At 39.8% G+C, this 27,015-nt stretch overlaps 1 protein-coding gene across 3 annotated transcripts in view; it reads left to right on the forward strand.

Annotated features, from left to right (window-relative positions):
- Positions 1–27,015, forward strand: part of triob (trio Rho guanine nucleotide exchange factor b) — a 103,962-nt gene that overhangs the window by 59,603 nt on the left and 17,344 nt on the right. For all 3 annotated transcript variants that reach the window (XM_029450782.1, XM_029450784.1, XM_029450785.1), the window contains exons 16-37: positions 4,628–4,823; positions 5,548–5,714; positions 8,031–8,150; positions 9,265–9,363; positions 9,484–9,576; positions 9,777–9,926; positions 10,088–10,202; positions 10,411–10,526; positions 12,567–12,689; positions 13,048–13,242; positions 13,709–13,824; positions 14,620–14,686; positions 15,371–15,480; positions 15,656–15,725; positions 16,029–16,118; positions 16,216–16,308; positions 16,450–16,561; positions 16,828–17,018; positions 17,381–17,482; positions 18,961–19,100; positions 19,472–19,571; positions 22,097–22,349. In XM_029450782.1, coding sequence (XP_029306642.1) covers positions 4,628–4,823; positions 5,548–5,714; positions 8,031–8,150; positions 9,265–9,363; positions 9,484–9,576; positions 9,777–9,926; positions 10,088–10,202; positions 10,411–10,526; positions 12,567–12,689; positions 13,048–13,242; positions 13,709–13,824; positions 14,620–14,686; positions 15,371–15,480; positions 15,656–15,725; positions 16,029–16,118; positions 16,216–16,308; positions 16,450–16,561; positions 16,828–17,018; positions 17,381–17,482; positions 18,961–19,100; positions 19,472–19,571; positions 22,097–22,349 — 2,818 coding nt within the window. The remainder of the gene's footprint in view (positions 1–4,627; positions 4,824–5,547; positions 5,715–8,030; positions 8,151–9,264; positions 9,364–9,483; positions 9,577–9,776; positions 9,927–10,087; positions 10,203–10,410; positions 10,527–12,566; positions 12,690–13,047; positions 13,243–13,708; positions 13,825–14,619; positions 14,687–15,370; positions 15,481–15,655; positions 15,726–16,028; positions 16,119–16,215; positions 16,309–16,449; positions 16,562–16,827; positions 17,019–17,380; positions 17,483–18,960; positions 19,101–19,471; positions 19,572–22,096; positions 22,350–27,015) is intronic.

Consider the following 27,015-nt stretch of genomic DNA (forward strand, 5'->3'; position numbering starts at 1 on the left):
TTCATCCTGCAATGTTCAAGCAAAAGCGAGAGTTGGCAAATGAAGTAGAGTAGTAGAAGTTGGCGTTTGTGGGTAGCACAGGGTTAAGAGAGCAGTAAAGGGGTGGTAGTGGTTGAAGTGTATGGACTTCCAAGTATAATATCTGAGGGGATAATAATTAAGAAAGTGCTGGATGAAAAGGGAGAAATGTGTGTAAAGCAGAGGGCAAAGGTGTTTAAAGTTTATAAGAAATCAAGACCAAAAGTGGAGGCGAAGATAAAATAGTAGATAATGTGAATAAAGTTGAGTAAATGTAAATTACACCATTTGTTTTTGATTTTGGTCTAATTGTCTTTTTAGTCTTTTACTTAAATGCAAAAATATCCGTTATATGTTGCACACTAGAAAACCAAAATGACTGTGACTCTGAGCTGATGGGCCGTTACACAGTAAAAGTGAGGTTCCGTCCCGTAGTTAGGATTCCTGCTGGTTGGAAGCTTGGTTGAAAAACTCTCACATGTGCTACATTAAAAAAGTCTTTAGTTCCACTTGACGCATCTCATCCACTGACTCATTCCAATTCCGTTGCCCCCTCCCCAAACAGCAATTGGCTGCATTGTATCTGCTAATTCCTTAACGTCCCACTGTGAGAGTGAATGCTTTTGTTATCTGGAGCTCGGATATGATGGCTGCTCTTTTGAAATATTTTTTTTATGTTAGTCTTGATGTTTAGCATGGCTGTCAACTCAGATTTGTTGAGCCATACTATGTTGACAGATGAATTACACTCAGTCACTTTGGGAGGGAAAAAGGCTTAGAGCAGAAATACAGATTTTTATTCATGAGGATAGTGCAAGTAAAAGAAGGTTTGTGCAAATTAAGTGTTTCTTTTTCACGCTTGGCTCTTTGGATGGTCTTATCTCTATCTGCTGGATGGTACAACACTTTGTAAGATTCTTGGTTACGAGACTTTTCACTTTACTTACTTTTCCACGCCACCATGACATCACATTTGTGGTTTTAAGTGAAATGTCCCACAACTATTGGATGGATTGCCATTGAATTTGTTACATACATGTACGTGTCCCCTTCAGGATGAATTGTAGTCAATTTGATGATCTCTTGACTTTTCATCTATTGCCGTTATTGATTTGTCCAATACTTTGGTTTGTACCTGCAATTATATTCACCTCAAGCTAAACTGTAGTCTGTGTTTAATGCTAATTAGCAAATGTAAGCATGCTAACACACTAAACCAAGATGTGTTAAGATTTAGCAAAACGCACTCCTGTGGCTTTACTGCCTAATTCTCCCAGAGCCGTTTGCATGGCTGAAAACTCTCGTTTCATGATGCGGCTTTAAATGCACTAAATCCACGTCAGAATTTCCAGTTAGTAATGTAATGCCTGCCAAACCTGATTTTACGGACTTCATTGTAGGCCGAGCACTTTTTATTATGTGATAATGATTGTGTTTCTATTAATGGTCAGAACATTTGCTTTACCTTTCCTGTGAGCTGGACTTGCTAGACACTAAAAATCCATTACTTGCACACTGTGCATGGTGTGGAAGTATATGGTGTTTTATCAAATGTCTGCTCATACATAAATTCTCCTCCCCTGTTTGCTGATAGAAGTTATGTGGTTGGTTTCAAGTCTGTTGTGTCTGTATTGTTGAGTCCAAAAGCTAAGATAAGTCTCGCATTAACTCTACATGTCAAGTCAGGGAATGGTGGTAAATCTGCTAAATCTCTTGTGTTGAACACTGAAGTATGCTCACACATACACACACATAGACAAAGTATTTATATGACACAGTGCTCGAGCATGAAGATGAGTGGAAGAGGCATTTGTCTCCCTACACACACACACACACACACACGCACTGTGACACTCCCTCTTGGCGCGTATGTGGGTGTGTGTTCGAGGTGAGGTTATGGGTGGAGGTGAGACACACACTTGTCTTACAATTCTTTCGTCTCTGACGATAAGTTTTATTAGTGCACACCACAGAGGGAAAAAAAGAAATGGTCAAAGAGGGAACTTATCGCCTCCGTTAGTTAGTTAGTTAGTTAGTTTCCACAGTGCTTGTAGCAGAGGGAGATGGTCTATTTGCAGAAAGAGGGCATTTTACTCAACTGTAAGAGGAGAGGAGAGCAGAGTGAAAATAAGTGCTTGGTAAGTCTCTACTTTGTTGCCAGATTTGTAAAATTACAATAGTTGTTAGTCGGTATTATATTATGTTGCTGTAACGATGCTTGATACGATTACTCAGTGTGATAGCCAAGAAAGTCATGTTTCTATACAGAGATGATTTATAGTAGGGGAATTTACGTGAAACCAAATTCTTGGAGTACCTTGTCACAGGTCAAGCACGCTTTCCTACGTGAACAGAGAATAGTGCTCTTTATTGCAAAAGAGGTTTACCTTCCTCCTTTGTATAACATGTGACATTCTATAAATACTTAAAAACCACAGTGACCTCTTGTTCCTTTTGGGATTGGTGGTTTCATTCATTCTGTCCTTGAGTTTTAAGCCCACTGTTGTCGCACACATTGGGACTTTCTCTCTGCGAGCACCAACAACGGGATCCTAAAGAATAATTGTTCATGGTGAAACAGCAGCTTGGTGACAGCTGGTGTTTTGGAGGTAAACCTGAGAATAAAAGCTAATAGCTACTTGGTTCCCTGTGGCTCAGACTTTATTGTCCGCATCATGAGAATTAGAGAAAGGCACAGTTGATCCTACTCAAAGAAACCAAGTGGAAGAGAGAAATGATAAGAGGCAGAAAACAAAGACTTTCTGACATTTTGTTTAGTTTGAAACATTGTACAGTATCTCACTGTTACTAATTGTAGAACTTTCGGTTTGCATTGAATTTGTCCTAACTCATAGCATGATCATATACTCTGCAGTTAATTGTTCATGCTAAAATATAGCATCCTTTGCAAAGTTTTATATACTGTTGGTGCACTATGAATCAAACCTCCAAACTGTAACATGCTTGGTGTTGTATTAGTTCTAGCCGGGTAAAGTAGAAAATGGCCTGAGAGGATTATGTTCTCATACAGATATTTAGGAATAATTAACCATTGCTTTTCTATCTGATCTTAGTCAAGATTACGGACATGCAAACATCAACACTCCTCTCTCCCTCTCTCCATCTCTCTCACTATTTCCCTTTTTTCCCGTCCTTTCTGTCCCATAATGAAACTCACTGGATTTCCTCTTCTAAAACCATTCACTTGTCTTTCAAGGTACAAGATAGCAGTGTCTGAATTAAAGAGGACAGCTGCCAAAGCATCTCCTTTTTATTGATGCACACAGATCATATTTTACTACAATTATGAGCTACTGCATGACATATTCCTATTACTTAGCCTACATGTAACTCTCAAAGTCGTCCAGTTGTCAGGGCATGGTAACTCCACACGTTTCAAATTGACACTTTTTTTACATTAGTTTATAAGGTTACAGAACAGCTGAATGTATGACCGACACTAGGTTCAAACCATTAGAAACTTTTGCCGATGTCATGTACGTAGCTGAGAGCATGAATGTTGAAATTTGATCAGTTTTGTCTTTAGTGACTCATGTTCAAAGTACTCTAAATGTCAATCTCGAAGGATCAAATCTAACATTCAGATACGATTTCACACAATACCAGGTACCAGATAAAAGCCAGTGTTTTAGTCTATTCGAACACTTCCTGCCGATGTTACGATTTAATACCTTCCAGGAAAGGGAGTTCTCAGCAGCCCACAGCAGTGCTGGCTGCCAGCATGTATTACGTCAAACAGAAAATCAGGAAAACGGGGATTATTACATTTACAGGGCAACTGTAATAAGATTACACATTACACAAAAGGTAAAACAATTGTATTGTAATTAAAACATGTTTGTAGTAAAGTCTATTACTAGTCTTAAATACAGACCTGATTCTCTCTTCACGTGTAAATAAAGTCTCTGCCACTATTTGACAATTCAAGGTAACTCCATATGCCCCACAGCAAGAGGGGGGTTAATTCTGAAATTAAATGTAGACTACACCTCCTGAGACAGAACTACATGGTGCCAGGATCAAGGTGCCCCTGGTATCATGATTCAGTGTGCGTGGGCAGTCAGAGACAAGCACTGACATCTCAGGACATCTGCTTTACCAGCCATGCATCACCAGTGTAATATGTTATCCGTTATTATGGCAGCTTAGGGTGTTGGGTTACAGCGCTTAAACTGTCCGACTTGGTATTAAAAAATTATCTTAATCAGAAAATTATATTATATTAAAATTTAATGGCTTTTGATGTGCTTTCTTTAACAGTCCAGAGTGTTTGTGCTGGTGGATTTCTTTTGTAAGGCATCTTGTTGTCTTAGCAGTTTAATATGTGCACCATGCAACCTGCCCCTGGGCTTGAATTCAGTCAGGGACTTTTGTCACATAGTTTTTTATATCATTCTTTAATATATAATATATATATAATATATATTCTCCAAAATTAAGTAACAAATGCAAGCAAAAATGTTTTGTAAAATAGAAATGTGTTTTTGTAATTGTGTTCTTGTCTCTCAGTCATTTTCGTGAATTAGTTAGTCATTTCTTTAACCCAGCTGTCTCACTCTCTTTGTCCCGGTTCGCTTACCCCTCTCAGATCATCTCAGACCTGGAGTCATGGAACGAGGAACTGTCCCAGCAGATGAGTGAATTTGACACAGAGGACCTGACACTGGCTGAGCAGAGGCTACAGCATCATGCAGACAAGGCGCTTACTATGAACAACCTCACCTTTGACGTCATCCACCAGGGACAAGAGTTGCTGCAGTATGTCACAGAGGTCCAGGCGTCTGGTGAGTGAGGGAACAGTAACAGTAAACCACAGACATAATGCACCACAGACATATCTAGGGTGCACAGAAATAAGATTGTTGGCCAAATGATCTATGTTATGTAGAAAGTGTATGAGGCTGCAAATCTAGCTGATAATATGCAGTCAGACAGCTACACTGCTATGCCTAGCTAAAAGGCCTTGATGGTAGTAGATCTTCCTCTGTAGCTTGCCTCAGGACAATATTTATTTACCAGAGCCAGCCTTGCAGCTAGCGTCACGACTAGCACACAATGCAGGACTTAAATGTGAGTACAGATTATGCCTATGCTAAATTTGTCTTAAAAGATTTGTGCTGAAATGGCTTCCAGACATTGTTTAGTCACAAGAGCAGCATTTCACAGTCTGCATCTTTATGTTATTAAAAATGTAAGCTGTCTATGCCATCTATGAATATTTTTTAAATGTAAAATCTGTAGCAATCAGCTGTTGATATTCTATAGATGCGCATCTATACATTTATGAAATACATATGTTATACCTCTGCCTGTGAATCCACATAGAGTATATGGATTCAGCTATGTCAGATAAGTGTGTAAAACTGCTAAAATACCTCTTTATTCAATACACATTCACCCTCGTCAGTAAAAGTTAATGATCATTTATTGAATAACTATGTGAAAAGAAATGGACTTATAAAATAAGGATTGTTATGAGTAACATAATAAAATGTCTGTTGTTTGCAGGTGTGGAGCTTTTATGTGACAGAGACGTGGACATGGCCACACGGGTCCAGGGCTTGCTGGAGTTTCTCCACGAGAAGCAGCAGGAGTTGGACTTGGCAGCAGAGCAGCACAGGAGACATCTGGAGCAGTGTGTCCAATTAAGACATCTGCAGGCTGAAGTCAAACAGGTACGTACTTGAAAAAAGGACAAAAGAGTTTAACAAGGATAGACAATAACACAGCCTTAAAGCAGTGGTTGGAAGGTGTAGGTGGGATTTTAAAAGCAAGCTACAAAAAGAGCTAGGCGTTTTACTTATGAAGAAATAATCCCTGTATTTAACTCACATATACTTATAGCATATTTTATTTATGATAAACAAATGTTGGAAGTTGAATTAGAGCTCAGACATGTGCTCATATATGAATGCTCACATGTGCCGTATTTCAGATATAAACATACCTGGGGCTATTTGTAATGCTGAGGTCAAACTGACATGTTGAAAGCCATTCTGACAATGTATTGCTACAGCGTACCATGAGGTTACAGCAGAGTGTGTTGAAGTGTTAAAAGGCTGCAGTATGTTGTGTCTGTACATGACCATGGGTAGATGACTCATCTCGTGTCAACAATCTCTCTCCCTTCTCTTTCTTTCTCTTTCTCTCACTGTCTGTACATCTTTGGTGAATAGTCTGAGTGAAACAGTTGGGTAGGATGTTCAGCCAAGGTTTAAAGAGAGAGAGGAGATAAATGAAAATTAGGGTTGGAAACGCAGACAAATGAGCCCGAGAGTATCTGACTTGATTGAGAGGGAAATAGATAGAATTTCTTAGTTTATTATTGTGTTAGTAAAGAGCAAGCAACTAGCAATTCTCTCCTAATATTTAATCAGTAAATGAATACAATCACAGGAAGAAATAGTTTTTTTGAGTTTGCAATGTAGCCTACTGATGTTTCAATGAAAAACAAAAAGCAACAATTTTATTAACTAGGCGTTATCTTAGTGATGCTGCCAAATAACAACAGGCTTTATGTTTCAACTTGCACAAGAAATTAATGACATTTGAAACAAAGTGGTGGCAGATAAGAAATTGAGCCTAAAACGATACCCTGAGAGAACTGCAGCAAAACATTTCAGAAGACACACTGCTGTTGTGTTGAATGAACAGATCTGACAGTGTGATGCCAGTATGATGCTGGTGTTATTTTTACTCATCAACCCACATAGATGCAGTTCTTTGTAGCTATGGACTGCTACAGAAATCTAATCGCGTCTGTGGGGCTGATTGTGATTTATAAATCAGAATTGTTGAAAGCATTGGCCTCTGGTTTTTAAGTGGTAAATACATTCAAACCGCTTCAAGGAAACATCATAAACTATTGTACAAATGAGTTTATTATGTGGATTTCTCAGATAACATTGTAAAATACAGCTCAACTGCTTCTGCCTTACTTTCCCTTACAAAGCCTGGCTATTATACCCCTTGCACTACAGCCTGGGAAATTATTGCAACTCTGTTAGACTAAAGTTGGACTCGACCATAATCTGGTAATTGTAGCATGTTGATTTATTTATAAATATCATGGCCTTTCAATCCTGACCAGAGATTACTACTGCACTACAGTTGCTAAAGTGTGTTTTCTTTTCTTTCTTTTTTTGCTTCAAATTTCCCAATTCCCAAGATGTTGTTACTTGTGAGAGCTGCTTTCTTTATGCCGTTAAAAAATGGCATAGTTTAAGAAAAGGGATCATGGATAGAGCAACGATGAAATAACTCTTAAGTACAGTAAAGTGGCATCAGTTGTAGTGGTATAATAAGAATATTGTAATATATTGTGTATGGTATGCCATGCCATACACATTAATCATACACAGGTATGTACTCATTATTTCTGATGTTGCAGCTGTTCATGCATCATGTCATGTGCACATACCACTCCTCTGATATTCTGCATCTAACACTCATACCTGTCCTGCCCCGGGACATCACAAGTGCAGTGGAAACATAGGCTCTGTTGAAGCTCCTGAAAAACAAGAGTCAGAGTTGTGTTGCATCATCACTTTTATAGCCAAGCTTCTGCTGCAGTTCTGTCCATCACCCACACAGCAGGTGTGCTTGCTGAGTCACAGAGGGAGGTGTCTTTGACGGACGGTGTTTAACATGCCCTTTGGCTAAAACTAAGGCCAGCAAAACTATGAGCAAATTGTGTTTTGTGTGCAAGGGGGGACTAAGTATAAGATAGAGTAGGTAGGTAGGGAAATGCTTCCGGGTTAGAGAAGTAATGGAAAGATGTTGTAGAGCTGATGGAAAAAAAGGAGAAAAGAAAATGACAACAAAGAGGAGAGAGAAGATTGAGAAATTTGGGAAACAGCTTATAACTTTTTGAAGTGATTGGTTCATTTTTGAGTTTGAATGAGTTTTATTCCCAATATTTTCATAGAATAAGTAGTACAAATAAGCCTGTTAAAAAGAAAGTACATACTAACCAAATTCTTTCTTTTTAGGTGCTGGGTTGGATCCGTAATGGGGAGTCCATGCTGAACGCTGGTCTGATCACAGCCAGTTCTTTACAAGAAGCTGAACAGTTGCAGAAGGAACATGAACAATTCCAACATGCAATAGAGGTAAGATACCAAAATGTATATATCATTTTCTTCTTTTTGCTCTCTTTTTAGCCTCTCTATTCATGGAGAATCTAGAAGCAACATGTTGATGTCCATTTGTTTTCAGTTCCCTCATACATGTCTTAATCCCTTTTCTTCCCTTTCATCATGTTTGTCTTGGTTCATCTCGGCATGCTCCGTTCTTCATCTCCTTTTCCCCTCATCTTTTATCACTTCTGCATCTCCTCTGCTCTGTTGCCCTTCATCCTTCAACCGTTTGCCTTTCTAAAAGTCCTCTCAGGTTCATATGAATCTCCACCGCCTCCCCTTCTCAACACAAGTCACATGTGAAATAGAATTATAAATAACTAATATCTCTACCTCTCTTTTTCTTCTCTCTCTGCTTACCTTTCGTCTTTATTTACTTTTTTACTTTACTACTGATTATGCAGGGTGTATTTCCTTTGAACTCTGTTGATCCTGGTTCATTTTAATGCAGGCCTGTACCTGACCTACTTCTACAGAGCTCACATACACACACACACACACACACACACACACACACACACACACACACACACACACACACACACACAAAGATGCACACTCAGACGAAAGCTGTGTTTATGATTATTGCTTGTGTGAGACTTGAATTTTAACAAGCATGCCATAAATGTAGTCCCTGAAACCCGCAATGGTTCCCACGTGGTGGGAAAAGAGTAAGTGATATGGAAATGTCCTCCTTGACAGTACCCAGCAGGTGCTGCAGAAATGACCAAAGGGGGCAGGAAGCCTCTCTATCTTCCTTTATTTCCTTCCCTTTAATGTCTAGCGAGGAGTAAAAGCCTCATTCTCAGGCTAACCGCTATGACACAAAAATCCCCAGATACTGTCATTTCTTACCTCCCTATCTCATTTCCTCTGCAGAAAGCTTACTCCAGGACAACTGTTATGACACAGCTATAATCACGCACTACTTTTATTTATTTAGCCTCCACCCTTCACCAAACGGCCCTGCAGGGTCCAACAGGAGATGGGGTTGTATTTTCAAAGCAATCATTGTGATATAGAGATTCATATAACTCTAGAATTTCATTGTTGTTTTTGTGTCTCACCCTTATTATCCCCCATGCAGAAAACCCATCAGAGTGCGCTGCAGGTACAGCAAAAGGCTGAGGCCTTACTCCAGGCAAACCACTACGACATGGATATGATCAGAGACTGTGCCGAAAAGGTATTTCTCTCTTACAATTGTATACATCTCTCAAAGAAAACATGAATAATAATGTAGGTAGTGTGGTTGCTCTTTTAAGGCTGCAAGTGGTAAAGTGTATTTTCTTTGTTTGACTTGAAGGTGGCAGACCACTGGCAGCAGCTGATGCTGAAGATGGAGGACCGACTGAAGCTGGTTAATGCTTCTGTGGCCTTCTACAAGACCTCTGAACAGGTAATCTTGAACAGGAGAGAGTTTGAGTGAAAGACACAAAAAAAGATAATAGGAATTCCACTCTCCTTTTGTTATTAGACATGGAAAGCACGTACCAGGTTTAAAAAAAATGCTCTTAAGGATGTGCAGTTTTGCAGGTTGTTTGGAAGTCTGGAGAAGGAGATGCTCAGTGGTTTCATGTACTGTATCATCTGTGTCAGGTGTGCAGTGTGTTAGAAAGCCTGGAGCAGGAGTATAAGAGAGAAGAAGACTGGTGTGGTGGTGCTGATAAACTGGGCCCGAACTGCGAGTCGGATCACGTCACTCCCATGATCAGCAAACATCTGGAACAGAAAGAGGCCTTCCTCAAGGTGAGCAAGAATAAGTTATTTTAATTTATATTTAAGAAAATGACATGTCTAATCACTTGTTATTTGTGTGATTCTAAGATTATTTGCAATATTTTACGAGTCAAAAGGATACTACTAATGACCCTGTAAGTGACATTTGATCTCATTCTGCTCACGTACAGGCCTGTACGTTAGCCAGGCGTAATGCTGATGTCTTCTTGAAGTACCTGCACAGGAACAGTGTCAACATGCCTGGCATGTTGTCCCACGTCAAAGCTCCAGAGACTCAGGTTAAGAGTAAGTAAATGGGTCAATAATCATCTTTATCTTTGTCTGCATCATTAAACATATATTTATCAAGTTAGTAGCTTATTTAACTTTTTCCATCTACAGTTTCTTAATTTATTCACAGAATTATAAATTCAGGTGTTCGTTATGTTCCTGTAAAATGCTGACGTAGAGTAAAAAACAACTTGAATAAATGTATTTTGTGTTGTTTCATCAGATATCTTAAATGAGTTGCTGCAGAGAGAGAACAGAGTGCTCCATTTCTGGACCATGAGGAAGCGGAGGCTGGACCAGTGCCAGCAATATGTGGTGTTTGAACGCAGCGCCAAACAGGTGTGTCTTTGTGATTGTGTAATGCACTATATGTTGTGTACTGCACTGTTTGTTGTGTACTGCACTGTATGTTGTGTACTGCACTGTATGTTGTGTACTGCACTGTTTGTTGTGTACTGCACTGTATGTTGTGTACTGCACTGTATGTTGTGTACTGCACTGTTTGTTGTGTACTGCACTGTATGTTGTGTACTGCACTGTATATTGTGTAATGCACTGTATATTGTGTAATGCACTGTATATTGAGTACTGCACTGTATATTGTGTAATGCACTGTATATTGTGTAATGCACTGTATATTGAGTACTGCACTGTATATTGTGTAATGCACTGTATATTGAGTACTGCACTGTATATCGTGTACTGCACTGTGTGTCGTGTACTGCACTGTATATTGAGTACTGCACTGTATATCGTGTACTGCACTGTATATTGTGTACTGCACTGTGTGTCGTGTACTGCACTGTATAATGTGTACTGCACTGTATATTGTGTACTGCACTGTATATCGTGTACTGCACTGTATATTGTGTACTGCACTGTGTGTCGTGTACTGCACTGTATAATGTGTACTGCACTGTATATCGTGTACTGCACTGTATATTGTGTACTGCACTGTATATTGTGTACTGTACAGTTTGTTGTGTGCACTTGCAAAAAGCACAATTTAGAGAAAAGGCTGAACAGATCGGTACATCGTGTCATTCGATTCACTACAGACAGAGTGGGTAGAAGTAAGCCTCTTCCCTGTTAGATGTTTGGCCCCTGTTTGTATTTGAACTTACGTCTGCAAGTTGACATTTCTCAGTTATCGTACAGCTGCAACTTGCATCTTGATTCGTCTCTTTTTAAATGAAGCTGTCTGTTTTTGTTAGTAATGGTTCATTTCAAATATACTGGAAATGATGTAAGCTGGCAGACCTTTGCAACAATGGCTATCATTATGTGGCCCAGTACATTCAAACACTATGTTTATTACACAGCATTGCCAAACATAAGTCTCCAACCACCCAGGTTTTTTTTACCCCTCTGGCAGTACTGAACATGTCAACCACTGGCAATGTTATTGTAAAGTTTTCTGTGTTTTAGAAGAATAAGAGATCTGAGCTAGGACGATAGGTTAAGTCACAAGAACACACAATACTTCTCAGTAAAACAAGTCTCCGATCAAAGATACAAGGACCTATGATATGGACATATTTAGTTTTTTACTGTTTTCAGTAGCAGCCTACATATCTTCACACTCAACAGAATTTAAGAAGCTGAAGCATCTGTGGCACTTAAGCTCTTAACTACGTCCTTGTGTACCAGGTCTAAGGCTGTTTAAATACAGATGCTTTGCTCCCTCTTGTGGTGTTTGGATAGCACAGCGCAGGGACACAGCAATGCGCTTAGCCAATAAAATCAGATGACATCATAGATATTTCTAGGACATGGCTATTCTAGGGCGATCCAGGTTTTATCCCCAGGGCCAAAATGCTTTCTGGTGTCACAGTTTGACTGGACCAGTTCTGTCACTGCTGGTCAGGGCCTGCAGGCCCAGTTATAAAGTATACAGACATTAAATAATATAAGCAAATACTGTAAGTAGGACCTTTAGAAACTGAATGCTAGAAATGTATGAGGTTACATTATTAATAATTGGCAACGGATTGTTAAAGCTATATTTCCTATATCATATTGTTTTTAAGATTATGGCTGTCACATTTCCTAATCCTGAATTACCATGAATGTGATTGGGGACATCATATGTCTATAATATATTGGGATTCTTCAACTGTACAGTAGAAAATACATATAAAACCCTGATCAGTTCAAATGCAAACAAATGTCCCACTAGATAGGAGAGGATGAAGGGGAGGATGTTGAGTTTATGTATACAAACTACCCCTTGGCTTTAATTGTATTGTAGTAATAAAAGGCTCAAGTATATCAGCTTGTACCGGGTCTTCAGATTTGGATAGTTAATAAGACGATAAATTGTGTAACTAAAGTCCCTGCCGTGTAAATGTACTCACTTGTGATTGGTTGTGTCCACAGGCCCTGGAGTGGATCCATGACACCGGGGAGTTTTACCTGTCCACACACACATCCACCGGATCCAGCATTCATCACACACAGGAGCTGCTAAAAGAGCATGAAGACTTTCAGATCACAGCGAAGGTCTGTTTGTGTGTGTGTTTATGTTTATTTGGTAATCTATTACTGTGTAACCAAAGATGGGAAAGATAGAGACTATGTGTGTATTTGTGCTGCTCTTTTTGTTGTGTTGTGTGTGTTTACAAAGCCCTGCGCTCTTCTGTGAGGCCCATTCCCAGGGCAGTGTATTGTCCCCTTTCCTCATTGCTTTGTCACTGTTATTGTGTTAGAGAACAAGCTATTGTGTCCATCAAGCAACACACTGATTCCTAACTCTCTCTTTCTCTCCCTCTCTTATCTACCTTTCCTCCACCGGCACTGGCTCTCTGCGGCCACCTCTCTTTTCTCTCTATCCCCTCCCTAAATGTCTCTCTATTGACAGCAAACCAAAGAGCGGGTAAAGCTGTTGATCCAGCTGGCGGATGGGTTTTGTGACAAGGGCCACGCCCATGCCCTGGAGATAAAGAAATGGGTGTCCTCAGTGGACAAGCGCTACAGGGACTTCTCTCTCCGCATGGACAAATATCGAACCTGCTTGGAAACAGCACTCGGCATTTCTTCCGACTCCAACAAGGCTGTGAGTGAACACCATTGACACAATAGAAAGAAGAAAACAGATATGTGTGCTCTGACGAACTCTATTCATATACTTTACCCTAAAACCTTGAGTTGATGCTCTATCATGAGAGCATGGAGGGATACAGCCGTTGATACTGTCCATGTCTGACACAGGTCATAGTTGGGGATTAAAACAAAATCATCTTTAATGTGATGCATTTAATTATCTAAACTACCCCTGGCTTTAATCATATTGTAGTTTGAAGTGTAGGCCCTTGCACCAGGTGGTCAGATGTAGATGGATATTGGAGTCTGTCGAATTTCAGCTGTTGTCACTCATGTCCCTATTTAAACTACATCCCCAGCAGTTCATTTTAATGAACTGGTGCTAAGAGAAAGCACATGCATCACACATGGGAGTGTTGATAAGTGAATGATCACCATGCCTGTCATGTACAACATAAAAGCCACTGTCTCCTTTTCAGAGTAAAGAGCTGCAACTGGACATCATTCCAGCCAGTGCTCCAGGGTTAGAGGTCAAGTTGAGGGATGCTGCCCATGAACTCAACGAGGAGAAGAGGAAGTCAGCACGAAGGAAAGAGTAAGTGCTACAGACATTACCCTGGCACACTCTCTCCTGTTCGCCACCTGATGTTCAGCATCACAGGTTTCCTACACGTGCCTGGAAAAAGGCCTCAATTAATAATTTAGTAATTCCCTGCAAACATATGAAAGCATATTCATTTTCGGTCAGATTATTTTTTCTATAGCTGCGTCCAGGCTTTCATTTCAAATTGTTTGGGTGAATGATAATGTGGAGTTTAATGACCCAGAGAACACGAGCACATCCTAGTGAACACTGAAATTAATTCAATCAAGTGTGTGAACAAATGGAGATGGAATTTATTGTGCATGTAAGAGGAGACAAAGCAGTAATGTGCCTTTTATGAGCATTTATCAAAACGGTGTACATTGTTCCTGACATATGTATGATGTATAGAACATCTTTGTTCATTTGTTTTAAATGTTTTTCGCGGGGGACATTTGTACAGCAGGGAGCCTGAACAGCCTGTAAATTACAGTCCATATGTTCACAAGCCTATTACAGCAGAAATGTATGAGGCAGAGCATGGGAAAGTGCATATATAAATAAGATATATAATATAAGTCCATATACAGTATAATGCATCCGCATAAGCCAACAGTGCTACCGCAGTAGTTACAGAGGATGTAGAAACTGTAAAGCAGAGTGAAATTCTTTACCTTTTTAAATGCTCAACATTTTTGTTTTATTTTTTACATATAGTCTTCACCATACGCTTCTTTTATTTATATTTGGTCAACTACAGCACCATGTTCATCAGTGTCTCCTTTCCCAATGATCGTGTCTTTTCAGATTTATAATGGCCGAGCTGATTCAAACAGAGAAAACTTACGTCAGAGACCTACGGGAATGTATGGATGTAAGTATTGTAGCAAACACACAGACATCAGTATTTAACATTACAATTTTTTTTCACAATTAGGTGTTTTCTTACTCGTAGTAAATTGACTGTTTAGGCATTAATAATTTAATCATCCTAATTGCCCCCACTGTGTCATTATCTTAGTTTTTTCTTTCGTTCTTATATTGCATTAATATGTTCTTTTGAAATTGGTTACATTTTACTTTTCCAATTAGCTACACTTTTTCTTTAGATATTTCAGTGGGTTACTCATAATACAAAAAATTATAATAATTGAGATATGTAATGCATTTGTTGTCATATATGGAGATTTCATGATGTTTTATATTATATTAAAGTGAGTGTCTTTGGTTTTTGGATGTACAAAACAAGACATTTCAAGACTTCACCTTGGACTTTTTAGAAAGTTGGATGGACATTTTAAACAAGTTTCTGACATTTTATAAAGACTAAACTATTAATTGAGAAAGTAATCGTCAAATGAATCGATAACGAAAATAATTGCTAGTTGCCGCCTTACTCCCTAGACTTGTTTTTTGTGTGTAATCTGTTTCCCAAAAAAGAGACAAAACACACAATAAACAAAGTTAAAGATGAAAATAAAATAAATAAATATGTATAGTAATGATCAGATGAGTTGTTGCAGAGAGAATCATAGGTATTGTGCATGTGTTTGTGCAGACGTACCTGTGGGAGATGACCAGCGGGGTGGAGGAGATTCCACCTGGTATTGTCAACAAGGAACACATCATCTTTGGGAACATGCAAGACCTCTATGAGTTTCATCACAAGTCAGTAGAGCAGTGATCTGCACCATTCTATATTCTTTACCATCAACATCTGCTTATTTAGTTTTGGATTATACATTTCAAGTTGAACTCTTTTTTTTGAAGAAGCATTGAATTTACAAAATGAGTTCCTCAGCTTCTGATTGTTCCCCCTTTAAATCGTTCTGTCTCTGTACAGTATCTTCCTGAAGGAGTTGGAGAAGTATGAGCAGCTTCCAGAGGATGTCGGCCATTGTTTTGTGACTTGGGTAAGAGATCTACAAGTTGTGACTTGTAGTTTGAATTTGTGTTCCTCATCTGTTATTATACCTTTACCCCTCAAATTACAAAATTATACCAGTTTTGTTTGAATGTGTTCTGTATTCATCAGCTTATTTCTCTAAATGACTAGGTCCATATTAAGTATAAAAAACAAAACATGTACAATACACTAAAGGTTACTAAGGTTACACTAAACCTATTGAATATTTCAAATTGTGAAGTGGTTGTTTTGCATCCAAGACTTTTGATGAATTGTGATTTAAAGTAATGGTGTTATTTCCCCTGCTTAGGCTGATAAGTTCCAAATGTATGTGAACTACTGTAAGAACAAGCCCGACTCCACTCAGCTCATCTTGGAACATGCAGGACCCTATTTTGATGTAAGTAACTACTAATACTGCTAAATTGGGATTTTAAAGTTAGGATTTTTTTGCTTTTGTAAGACATGTGTCTTGTTTCCCCCTTTTTGATTTGCAGGAAATCCAGCAAAGACATCGCCTGGCCAACTCCATCTCCTCCTACCTGATCAAACCAGTCCAGAGAATCACCAAATACCAGCTCCTTCTGAAGGTACAGCATGCTTTAAAATAAATGGAAAAGGAGGGATATCTGGCGTAGCATTACTCACTTATTGCAGGCACTGTAGGAACCTAATCCTTAAACAAAATCATGAGTGGGTTATTTACCTCTGTTTGTATTATTCTGTTGTAGGAGTTGTTGACATGCTGTGAGGAGGGTAAAGGGGAGATAAAGGATGGTCTTGAAGTCATGCTCAGTGTCCCCAAGAGAGCCAATGATGCCATGCACCTCTCTATGTTGGATGGTGGGTATAAACACGCACATGCCTTCATGTTTTTTCATGTCACCTGTACAACTGCTCACTGAGTGTGTTCCGAGTGTTTGATGTTTCCTATTAATCGCTTTTGTGAGTATCATCTCGTCATTCGCATTCTGCACAAATTACTCAGCTGTGAGTCAGCAGTAACTTTATTCAACCTACATCCATTTGCCACCCACGAACATGTTTGTACAAACTGTACATGCATGCAAACACTTCTTAATGGCTATTATTTGTCTTCACTACCTCAGGGTTTGATGGGAACATCGACTCCCAGGGAGAGTTGATACTTCAGGATTCCTTCCAGGTATGGGACCCCAAGACTCTGATCCGGAAGGGTCGCGACCGACACCTCTTCCTCTTCGAGATGTCCCTGGTCTTCAGCAAAGAAGTCAAAGACTCCAACGGGCGCAGCAAGTACCTGTACAAGAGCAAGCTCTTTGTAAGTGATGTAATGTTTGATCGGAATCAATTAAGAAGGTCTGAAACTTACTGGGGCTATCTATGAATGATGCTAGGAAGCTATTGACAAATTGCTCTAATGTTAAAACCACAAACTCATCACATGATGATATTATATACCAGTCTTTATAGTTTGGTCATATCAGGTTTTTCTGGGTCAAATCAACATTTTGAAATATAAATTCAAGCTTCAAGTGTGAACTTTAGACCCTGTTAGGTTAAGGATTGATCCTTAGTTGTTTGGCAGTTGGGTCTTATTTTGGTTATAAATTATTATTGCATTATTTAATTTTTTAGTTTATGTATCATGTAAATGTGCTGACATGTTTATTCACCCCGCAGACCTCAGAGCTTGGAGTGACAGAACATGTGGAGGGAGATCCTTGTAAGTTTGCCCTGTGGGTGGGCAGAACCCCGACCTCGGACAACAAGATCGTCCTCAAGGTATGTTGAGATTAATTGTGAAGGGTTGATGTTTGGTCACCGCAGTTATATTTGTGTTAACAATGTAAATTTGAATGAACAGCTTTTCCTTCTTTAAAATAGTTTACAACTGTGTCTGATACAACGTTTGAACTTAGAACCAAAATCTTTTTGCTTCTTGGGAGCTTGACTTCCACTTCTGGCAGTGTACTAAGTGTAAAATAGACATATGATTCCGCTTCTGCAGGAGCGGTCAAGTTGTTCACACATAAAAGAGAAAAGTCACTCCATGACTGTAGTCTACCTCCACTAAATCCTACATACTCCCCTGTGTTCAGTCATGAAAGTCCCCTCCCTGTAGGGGGGTGGAATGTTACTTTCTGCTCCTTATCCACTCATAACACAGAAACATTAGCATAGCAGTTGACGGATCATAATCCAAACTCACAAGCAACTTGGTAGTTCTCACACAGTGAGTCAGAAGCAATGTTTTATGCATGGTGTGTGTGTAAATGTGTTTCGTTTTTTAAGACTGACAGAGAGACAACAGAAACTGTGTTACTATGTGAGAATATGTGCTGTACAGTTATCTGTCTTTCACATAACTTCTGATGACCATCTTAATCTGTGTCTTATGCAACACAGTGCCACTGCAGCCTTGATGCTGCTAGTTGCTAAGTGAAGGAGGAAGAGAGGACACGGACGAGCGTAGTCATATGCTAAATACAGTGTTGCATTGGTTCAGTGACGTAAATAAGCACGAAGCCGGCAATAAGCATCTTTCTGTGGAATCCTAAGTGGTGTTAAGGAGACACAGTTGTCGTCATTTCACATTGTGTCTGAATATGGATGTGTGACTCAAGTATAAGGTTGCAGGGATCAAAGCACTCATGTGGGAACAGACAGAACTATATAATTGCTAAATTAAACCTGATGGGCTTTGCGCCTACAATTAAGGCGAGACACTCCAGGTGAATAGGGTAAAACTTTTAACTAATAGATATCACCATGAATCTTTCCCAGTTATAACTTACACTAAAATGATTACCGGTACATTTTGTATGAGGTGTTTTCTGAAATTGTATGTTTAAATATGCAAATGAGCCTTATGATCTGCATACATTTCCAGAACAGAAATTCAACATTCTTGTTTAATTTTGTTGACATACAGTATAAATGAATCTGAAGATGCAATTAAATACCTACATGTTTAGTTTGCATGTTTTCCTCCCACTAGTATGAGTGAAGCAAAATAAACCACACTCTCAAAACTGACCAGTGCATAAAAAAGCACCTGAATTCATTCAGATAAAGCGAACAGGGCTTTTATTTTTTCCCGCTATTCACATCTCTTGAATTTTGTTGATGTAATGTATTGTCTGTGTCTGTATATGAGAAGGGAAGGGAAATGAAACCTGGCTACATGCTGACATAACACATGTGCATACTCAAACCTGTAAATCTAACTGCTGTCTGACCCAAACATGTGTTGTGTCAAGGCTTCAAGTATTGAGAACAAGCAGGACTGGATCAAACACATTCGGGAGGTCATCCAGGAGCGAACTGTCCACCTGCGTGGAGCTCTGAAGGAGCCCATCCACATTCCTAAAGCCACCACAGCTAAACATAAAGGCAGACGGTAAGCTCACAGTGCATTGTTCTGAACTTAAGTTATTGTTGTGAATGAGTTTAACTATAATATTAGCCATCATAAAATTAGGATACAAAAAAGTATTTTTTTTTCTATGCAACAAATATTTAAAAATGAAATACAGTAATAGATTAAAAAAAAAACAATTTCACTCAACTTTCCTATAATGACTATTAAAACACTGCAAGCCAGGCACAGCTTTAATCAACCATTGAACATACTGGAGAAAACTAAAGTGACACTACACTACTGCTGGTTCAGAATATTAACTCAATAACGAATGTTTACGGTAATAGATCTATAAATTATAATGATTATTAATAATTGTAATCATATAATGGCAGTAATATTTCTTGCAGGGACGGAGAGGAGCTGGACAGCCAGGGAGATGCCAGCAGCCAACCGGATACCATCTCCATCGCATCACGTACATCCCAGAACACACTGGACAGTGATAAGGTAGGACCACACACCCAAACACACACACATTTCTTCATGGCATTCTTCAGCCCCAAAATGTACTGGGCAGCACTTATTTCTTCCATTTCCCTTGACATACCACACTCTTCAGTTCATTCAGTCAGTATGTAGCTAATCTGTCAGGGGTCCATATCATGCCATCACACATCCGAAGCTGCAACCTGATTAGATGCAGTGAACTCTCCTCAAGTTGTTTCCTGTGAAAGTGTTTGAGTGTGTTAGGAGGAAGAAACCGTCCATCTGACAGAGCTTTACAGCAGTGTGTGTTTGTGTGTGTGAGCAAGAGAGAGAAAGAGAGAGAGAGTCTTTGCTCACTGAGAACATGGACAGTCGGCTGTAGTTGTATCTGGTAATAGCACCACAGAAGGCATGTCCTCCTACGCTCAGTATGAGCAACTATAAAGCTAACACATACACATACACATACACATACTCACATAGATAAACAATTATTTCCGTACTTTTATGTCATACTAATTATAAACTGTAGCAGTGGACTCTTACATGTGGTCATTATTTTCACACTTTTCCTCAGCTCTTCTGCTGTAATCAGGAAAAAGGGAAAATTAGCTTAGCGTGTTCACTGTCACTAGTTCACTGTTAGCACAAAGCTCAGCTCTGTGGTTGTTTCATGTAGCGTGAAACCAAATTAAAGGTGAGGCTGAGGAGGTGAGTATTGTGTGTGTGTGTGTGTGTGTGTGTGTGTGTGTGTGTGTGTGTGTGTGTGTGTTCCCTTCAATTAAGGACATACTCACAAGCTTTAACATTCAAAACACACAATAACACATGCAAATGTAAATGGTGCATTTCAATCTCCCTTTTTGAATGCCTCTCTCTATCTCTCTCTCTGTGAGAACTCTCTGTGAGACCTCTCATTCAAGAGACAGTGACAGTGGTGTGTTTGTGTTAATGTGTGTGTGTCCTTGTGCTTTAGAGACTGACTTGTGTGTCAGCAGCTTCAGCCTCCCACGCTCTCTTCACAGAGGATGCTCGTCTGTATGCCAGACAGGAGAGCAGGGTTTTAAGTCCTTGCCGCTATCGATCTCACACTTTGCTTCAAACATAGAAATATTTGGGCAATATTCTGTGTTTTTTCTGGATTGTTCTTTGTTAATCAGTGGACTTCAGTGAGCTAAACTGTGGCAAGACTTGTTTAAAGACACGGATGGATTAAGCGCTCCACTCCGGGGGAAGAGACACGCAACAGGGAATCATTTAAGCTTCAATAGTCTGATTGTAAGAACCCACAGAGGAGTGCTGTTGATCGTAACAGCGGAGAGCAGCAACCTTTCTTCTGGCCTTGTGATGTTATGATGGATCAGGATTGTAATTATCTGGGGCTGTTTTCCATATAAAATATTCCATAACAAGTTAAATCAATTGTACCATTGTCCAGACAGCTTGTGCTTAGTGAGCAACTTCTCGTTGTGACTTAGGACATTTTCAGTGGATTGCTGTAGAAATCAGACTGCTGTAGAGTTGTCTTGCTCTTTGGAACTTATCTCGCAATGAGGGAGTGGAAAACAATGCAGAAGCTGGAGGACAGGATCTCACATCCCGTTTCTCAACTCCTCAGCTCTCTGGCTTTGCCACACTATCAAAGGGTATGTTGCAAATAATGTGATTTGCAATATTTGTAGAAAATGCGTGCACCCTCTGGTGTACTGTTACTGTATATATATTTCACCTGCGAGCACAGAGCACTGGCTGTTTGCGAGCCCTAATGGCAACAAGCAGCTGCATTTTACGTGTTGAACAGAAATACCTTTGAGAACAACCAGTGACTAATTCCACCCTCTGTCTAATGTGCCTTCCTTTTCATAGACACTTAAATGATCGGAGTCAGATCGTCAGAGTGATGTTTTGTGCTAGAATGATTCACTGATCATCGTTGCATTCACACTTTGACTTTACAGTGCTGCTGGAGTACCTGTGCTGTTATCAAAGGATGTAATGTGGGAATAATTGCTTTCATTCCATTTAGAGATGTCAGAAGTTATATTATTGAATGACAGTGGTGAAGGAAGTATCTGGATCCTTTACCTAAGTAACATTACTAAAAATATACTGACAAGAGTAGTAAAGTAGAAGTACCTCAAATTTGAACTTAAGTACAATACTTAATAATATACTTAGTTACATTTCACCACGGATGAATGAAATCAAAAAATTCAAGAGGAAAAACAAACATTTTAAATGTACAATCTATAGAGAGATCATAATCAGTATTGACTGGATGACATGCGCATTAACATTAACTAAAGAGGATTCTCATTCCTCCTTTGTCAATTTAGCAAGAATCACAGTTTATCACCGCACACATGCTTAGTGTATTCAGTTTCACATTATTCTGTTTTATGACTTGTTGGATGGAATACTGTCTCACAGATACTCATTTGGAAACTGCATTCATGCTTTGTGCAAACGTGTGAACAGTAAAATATCAGCATTTGTTAACATATAATCATCAATAGGTTTTCATAGACATCTTTCTTCCATTTCAGCTGTCCGGTGGCTGTGAGTTGACGATGGTGAGCCATGACTTTGTGGCCAGTAATGGTGGCAGCAGTGGGGAGCTGACGGTGCGGCGAGGCCAGACTGTGGAGGTTCTGGAGCGACTCCACGACAAACCGGACTGGTGCCTGGTGCGGACCACCGACCGCTCTCCAGCCCAGGAAGGCATCGTACCCTGCTCCATGCTCTGCATCGCTCACTCCAGGTCCTCCATGGAGATGGAGGGGCTATTCAACCACAAAGGTAGGATGAGAATGTTTTCATACTCACGCTGGCAGATGGAGTGAAAGGTATTTTGTCATATTGATGCACAACTGGACACATCAGAACATTAGGAAATGCTAATTGGATGTATTTCTTGTTTGGTGACCTGTAGAATCTGCTTATCTCAGCAAACAGCTGCTTATCACATCCATGCACATATGGACACTTAAAACATTAGGGGAAGCTAATATGATGTATTTCTTGTTTGCAAACATATCATTGGTGACCTGCAGCACCTTCACTTCTCACCCAACAGCTGCTGGGGAAGCACGTACATAAATTTCTAGGTGTTGCTATGCAACGGTGGAAAGCCTGCTTGAAGCACAGCTCTCTTTTAATTATCTTAAAAATAATTTCAACCTTTGAATTCCCAACACTGTTAACATCCACAGATCATAATACTGGTAGAAAACATTATTGTCAGAAAGACGCAGCAGCGTCCCCCTCCATGGTCTCAAACATGAAATATCACACAGCCATGTAAGGGTGCAGAATCTGCATCTGTTGTGGTGCCCGACGGGTCTTATTAAGACGAGTCAATAACGTCATCCCAGAGGTTTTTTCCAGTCTCTGGTTACAATAACAATATAGTTGCCAGAGAATTAACTTTCTCATAATTACCTACACAACAGTTGATTGTTAGAAATGTGGTCTTTTCTTCTGCATACATAGACACGCAGATGATACATTCACTAGTCGTATATGTCCATATATCAGACTAGTGAATAGAATAGAGTAAAATAGAATTTGGTGCACAACATGAATGACAACATTAATGATTAATTTGACATTATCCCCCAATTCTGAATATTGATAAAGAGTTAGCCTGCTAGTTCTTAGTATCCAATATGTTTTATTTATTAACAACAGTTCAGCCTTGCAGAGCAGGCTTCATCATGATGCCTTGTAACTCTATCCCATTCTTTTATACTCCCATCCTCAAAAGTCAACCTATTATTCCTGCAAACTCCCTGAGCATGTATTTGGTTCAAGTTCTCTCACAAAGCTCCAGTAGCTGGCTCAGGTGGCTGATGGGTATTGTTGTAGTGGTGATGGTTTCTTTATCCAGTAGGTGTGCCTCATGTCAGACCTTGGTGCTATCCAGTTTCATATTCGTGTTCACTGTTGTTGGATCTGCCTCTGTGATGGCGATTGGTTCCTTCATTGGGTGAACTGGTCTGTTTTCCGCTCTGGTATGATGTGATATCATCTGCTGTCTTACTGTTTCTCACTCAGCCTTTGTATGATATTTTGTCTCATGTCTGTACCTGGGCCATGTAAGGGGACTGGTATCTAAATGTTTAAATAGATATATAAATAGATAAGGTGTCTGCCTATACTATACATACCAAGGGACCAATAATACTTAGTTATATCTATTCTTTGTTTCGCACTGGTCAGATTATGATTTTTAACAGAGGGGAGAGAGAGGACAGGACTCTATACGCAGACCTGACGCTCATTGGACTTATGGTTCGTTGGAGTTATGAGCTGCCGTCATCCTGTCTTGATAGAAGTTTCTTTCCCTCCTTAATTTGTAAGAGTGGGTGAGAGCTGCACCGCTTGTTTCTATGGTAATATAGCTTACAAATATTTTCCTGGCAGTCTCTTTGTAGTCAGTTATGAGAAAGGTTTGTATTTAAAATTATAGGATGCTTGGATTGTACATACAGGAACTAACAACTTTAGGAATTACCTGAATGATTTACTAGTACAGCACAGGAAGAATGGTTTTATGCTTTTTACTGCAGTTTCCCTGCCTCTCTTCTCTGTTCCTTACAAAGGCTCTTGTTTTTATCTGGCTTTTGTTTGGTTCTCTGGTTGCGCCTAACAAGCCCTCACTGTTTGTACCCGTGTGTTTGTGTGGCCAGTAGGAATGATGAAAAGGAGCTTCTCACTGCATGGGGTTAGCTGTGGTTAAATCAGGCTGTTGCCAAAGACGAGAATGACAAAATGTCTTTGCTACTTTGTCAGCCTTCTGTGTTTACTGACCAACCATGTAGCCCACTCTGTCCAAAGTTGTGGAGGGGTGACGGTTTAGGGGATTAGTGTTCTCTGGGAAATCCCCTCTTTTTCTGCTGTGTCTCACAAGCAGGAATAATGGACTGTTGGGGTCCAACGTCTGTGTCTGGAATAACAGAATAGAGTGGAATCGAATGGTTCATATACAGTAGGATTAGGCTGCAAAGTGTATAGCTGGCAGCTGGTTGTCTGCTCTGATTATAGGAAGTGTGAAATAACAGTAGTTCACATCTATAGTATGTGTTCAGTGTGTATTTTCTAAATGTTTATTTAAGTCCTGTGTTGTTCTGCTAGCTGCTGAAACCTATCCAACCTACACATTCCTGCTAAATCCAGTTTAGAGCACTTTCATATACACACTAATCACATTTTCAGTTCGATTACTGGAATTCCCCCTATTACCAAAGCATGCAAGTCGACTCTCAGTGCCTCTCGTAATGAAATAAATACAAAAGTTCAAGCTCAATGACTTTTGATTTTTTTTTTAAAAGGACTCTGTAAGAAGCAGAGAGTAAGCACAGGCCAGTGTATGAACAAGTGTGCGCGTGTTCTTACAGGATAGAGTGTGTTTAGAGCCCAGGGAGACAAACACACACTCACAGTTAAACAGGGAGATCTTTGTGCATCTGGCCTGTACAGCTACTCTGGACTGCACAGTGTGTCAGATAAAGTGAAGATGTGGGAAAACGGTGTTGAATATACCGTGTATAGTGGTAACTCAGACCCTTGAAAACCCCCCGATGGAGATTCTGAATTACAGGGGAAAAAAGGACATTTGTAACCAACCATTCAAAATATAAAACATATTTTTTCACTGAACATTTTGCTGTTCACTTCACTTGGATTTCATAACCAAGTCTATATTTGATCCAAGCATACTGCACAACTTTGTATGCATCTTAATGCCTGTAGAATATGCACCCTCCCACACAAACTGAGTGGGTGCTTCTACAAAGGGTAATACGGTAGATGTGCTGCACGTTAACAGACATCCCCTTGGAACATAGAGACACAGTGGAGGTTTGCCCAATACCCTCACAGCGGCCCACTCACGAGAGAGGGAGGAAGGAGATAAAGAGAGAGAGGGAGAAAACATCCTACTTTCTAATGCTGCATTTTACTTTTTCGTTTTGCTCACACTGGACTTCACACTTTCTCTCTCTGGAATTACAGCGACGCAGTTACTTTAGAATCATTTTTACTTTGAACTATAAAAAAACAATTTTTGCATAGGAATTACGTGTCTGTTTTCGTACCTGTGGAGATGTTATAAGGGAATATTTCAAATCAGAATTCCGGAGGCTTGGGATTTGACTGACATGGCCCATCGAATTGAGTCTTTAGTGTCTCTGAACCCATTTTGCTCCATGGATTCAGCACAGGGAGGAAACTCTGACAGCTGCAAGTTCTGGCTACTGGATCTGGGTAGGTGCCTCCATCATGTGTAACACATGAGTAATGACAGAATGTGTGGAACACAAGTCATTCTCTTGCTTTTCTGTTTATATCAGAGTAGGTTTTGCTTGCTAAAACATTTCCTGAAAACACCATCCTGTTTTTTTTATTCTGTAGCTATAGAGTTTGATATGGAGATTGTAACACATCTGTGTAATGCTGCATTTGATTGTTATGTGGAGATACAATTGCAATTGCTGCTTCTATACAGTGGAAAAAGACATGAGAGTTGCAAGTTGCTGTAGTTTACCAGTTTGGTATTATTCTTTGTTCCTCTTATGTCCAATACTTTGACAGCTGTCTATACGATGCCTTGTTTGTTGTAGATTCTATTTCAGCTATTGTCAAATGGGTTTAATGCAGAGGGCATTCACTAATCAAGTGTGGATTATGTTGTCACATGATGGCAGTGAAAGTAATTTGGTGAATGCATCGTTATGTGATGAGATATTAAATCTACTGAAATCACATTGATAAGATTATATCTTTGTGCCTATATATACGCCACGTCAGGAGGGGTGCTGCACAGATGGGCAGAGGGGGTTATTGTAGACCCCAGGGAAACAAAGAAATAAACAAGGTCAAATAGAATAGAATAGGACGGCTGCTTCTCACTGTCCCAATCCTTTTTCTGTTTAATGTTTGCACAGTTGACTGTTGCATACAGTATGATAAAGCCTTAAAAAACAACAATATATCTGACTAATTTTGTCAGAATATGTAAAGGGTGGTCTCTAAACTCTCCCCTATCTCCCATCCCAGCTCCACGCCCTCCATAACTATGGCTGTTGGTGGCAAGCCCTCTCAAGCGTTGTCCACATTTTTACAGATCAGCTAGCCAAAACCCCAGGAGCTTTCCCACACCCTGCACTTCCACCCCTTATAGCTTGTCTCCAACCACACCGACTGATGTTTGTGTGTGTCTGTGTGTTTGTTTCCCTTCTCCTGGGGAAGATAAGATCACACGAAAGATGCTCCCCTGGTGACACCTCTGGAATCCCAGGCATGTTTCTGTGGAGCTGCGCAGACTTTTGGGATCATTCCAGTTGTACAACTGCCCCTCCCCTTCCTCCTATTCTGAGACACAGGCACACACACAAAGTCATAAATCTAGCGTGTTCTTTTCAGTGGTGTGACTGAATTATGATAGTGTGTCGGTAGCTTGTAG

Source organism: Cottoperca gobio, chromosome 16 (assembly GCF_900634415.1).
Source record: "Cottoperca gobio chromosome 16, fCotGob3.1, whole genome shotgun sequence".
Classification (NCBI taxonomy): Eukaryota; Metazoa; Chordata; class Actinopteri; order Perciformes; family Bovichtidae; genus Cottoperca; species Cottoperca gobio.